A 2,768-nucleotide genomic window follows, 5' to 3' on the forward strand; every position below is an offset into this window, starting at 1 on the left:
GGAGCTGGCGATCAACTTAAAACTTGTGCCATACGCGCGTGATAGAAACAGAAAACCGTTACCTTGAAGAAGGCATGGAATTTATTTCATTTTTCATGTTCATAGCCTGGAATGCATTATTGACTAACTTCACTTTTGGAAAAGGTGAGTCGCAGACGGCGAATCATTTTTTATCCTTCGATTCACTTATGAGTACAACCTTATTTATATATCTCCTTTATTCTCTTTTGCTGAAACAAAAAGACTTAAAGTTACGTTACAACAATTAGCAAAGACTAAGTCAAAAACCGACATTGAACATCCACCCAAGATTGGAACTCGTTTTTGAAAAATTAAAAGGTATTTAACAAAAATGTTTTATCTTTTCTTTATTCAGAAAATTGGATATGAGATGCAAAACGACAAAAAATTTGGCAAATACAAATTACTTCGTTTAAAAGAGAACAGTGCTGACATATGTTAAAGAATGCCTACAATGTTTTGTTGTATATTCGTCCATGAACATAGCTTGTCTATCAAAAGCTAAAATCGAATATTGTGCAAGTCTCAGAGAAAGTTCAGGTCAGCAAAAATATATTTAAGGATTAGTTTAAAGGCACTCACCTCAAAAACAGGTGGCATGACTACCGTTAAATTGTTGGTGCTATCGATATTTTTTGTTTGAGAAATATAGTGTTTGACTTTCTTCATTTAAATTTACTATTTTACAGGAAAAAGTCAAATTTCCCAATGTATACTGAATTTATCGATAGAAACATCTTGAACCCGTATATGAATCTCCTGCGTGATGCCTGACAACGATAGCCCGTGTTAATGAAAATTAGCATAAATTTCCTCTTCTGTGATAATCGATCTAAATAACCAAAGGCGATCGTTTAAACTCGAGTAAGAAACTCTGAATTTCAAGGACCTGTGTGATGAAGAAAGTGAAAAGGTTTATAACGAAAAATGATTTTTTCTCATGACTTATCGATCATGAATTAGAGAAGGAACTTGAGAAAAATTTGCGGATAGCTTTTTTAAACGGCTTTTGTTCTATCTCCGCTAAAATAATATCGTTCAGGGGAAACAAGAAGACACAAATGCTCTATAAACATCTTTTTTTCACAAGTGATGGTCGCTGCTGCTAATTTTTGTTTTTGTTTTACTTTTGTTTTAAACTTTGGGAGGGAGGGAGGGCTGGGGTTAATTACCTTGTGCCCTATTACACAAAATATTCAAAATTATGATAAATTACAGCAACAGTAAAAGATTGACGGATCGTATTCTTTACGGATTTTGTCCTATCTCCCCTAAATTAATATTGCTGCGGAAAATAGAGAGACCGAACCCTCTCTCTAAAAGCCTTGTGTCTTCACAAAAGAAAAGTGATGGTCACTGCAACCAATTTTTGGTTTTCGTTTCTCTTTTGTTTTGAAAGTTTTTCTCAGAGGAGAAGGGGGTGGGGTGTAATTTTCTAGTGCCTTATTATACAAAATATTCCGAAATTGTGATACAAGAGCGGGCACAGCGTGATCAAAAAACAATTATAAACCTTATTCAAATTTGTCTTTTACGCAAGCATTTTATGTGTTAACCTACTTTATCGAAATAGAAGTCTCCGCTCAAATCATGAGGAAATCTCTGATCGCGGAATTGAAACTTGGAAAATTGTCCTAGATACTTATGTTCAAAGAAAGACAAAAGTCAACAAATGAAGGTAGCATCAATTTTTTTCCTTTTTTTCGTAGTGATGGTTTAACTGAGATCACAGTTCTTTGTTCACCAAGCGTGTTATTTTGCACGCTTAATAACTCGAATCGTGAGTTTATTTCTGTATAAAAAGAAAAAAATTGTTTTCTAACTATATTTTGATTGCTTTATTTCAGAGCGAGATCGCACAATGGTGTTTCCAGATTACTTCTTCTTTGCTGAAAGACGTTTGGTAAACCATGTAGTCGAAACTAAACACGTCAAAGACTTGGACCACTGTGAACTGTTCTGCTACATGAACGACAACTGCGTCAGTGCTAACTTCAAAAAAGAGCCAGAGACTGGAGGAATCGCTTATATCTGTGAACTGAATAACGCCACTCATCTTGAAAATGATACTGACCTGATAATTGATGCTGATTTTTATTATCGAGGCTCAAAGGTAAAATATAAAGTATAATTCAAATTCAGCAACTCGGTGATGAATCGTGGAAAACAACCGACGTTTAAAAAACTTAAGTTCGTTCATTCATGTATCAATTATTCAATACATCGATCTTCCTTCTTTATTATTTTTTTCTTTTTTTCTTTTCAGAACGCGTGCGGTAAAAGCCCACTTTGTCAAAATAATGCAACTTGTCAATCCGGTTTCACAATCAAGGGATATCGATGCTCGTGCTCTCCTGGATTCGAAGGAGAACATTGCGAAAAAGGTTAATTACAGAATAGACCAATAAGAACACAATATATCCTGGAGTATTTAAACCGCCATATTTATATATCACGTTTGGCCTTGAAGTGCGTTTTACAACGGAATGCTACTAAGGCCGATCTCTAACGGCTGATATCCAACTACAGTTTGGAATGGTGGCCAGAGAGAGATTCCGCTGCAGTGGAAGTTTTGGTTTAGTTTAAATTAACAATTCATTTATCACAATGATAGCTAACGTAATGCTTTTTCATCTTATAAAAGTTAAAAATGAATGTGTTATCCGACTCGTGGAACCACTTCCGTTGTAGAATTTTTCTTTTCTTTCCCATTTTTTTAGATATTGATGAATGCCAAAAAAATACTC

The 2,768-nt window shown here is 34.7% G+C and overlaps 1 protein-coding gene across 1 annotated transcript; it reads left to right on the plus strand.

Annotated features, from left to right (window-relative positions):
- Positions 1–1,874: 1,874 nt before the first annotated feature.
- LOC149052808 (uncharacterized) lies at positions 1,875–2,410 on the plus strand. The gene is made up of 2 exons (XM_089181783.1): positions 1,875–2,134; positions 2,288–2,410. The coding sequence occupies exons 1-2, from the start codon at positions 1,883–1,885 to the stop codon at positions 2,408–2,410; spliced, it is 375 nt and encodes a 124-aa protein (XP_089037909.1). The 5' UTR covers positions 1,875–1,882.
- The last annotated feature ends 358 nt before the right edge of the window (positions 2,411–2,768 follow it).

The sequence above is a fragment of the Pocillopora damicornis genome, chromosome 1 (assembly GCF_964200805.1).
Source record: "Pocillopora damicornis chromosome 1, jaPocDami1.2, whole genome shotgun sequence".
In the NCBI taxonomy this organism is placed as follows: Eukaryota; Metazoa; Cnidaria; class Anthozoa; order Scleractinia; family Pocilloporidae; genus Pocillopora; species Pocillopora damicornis.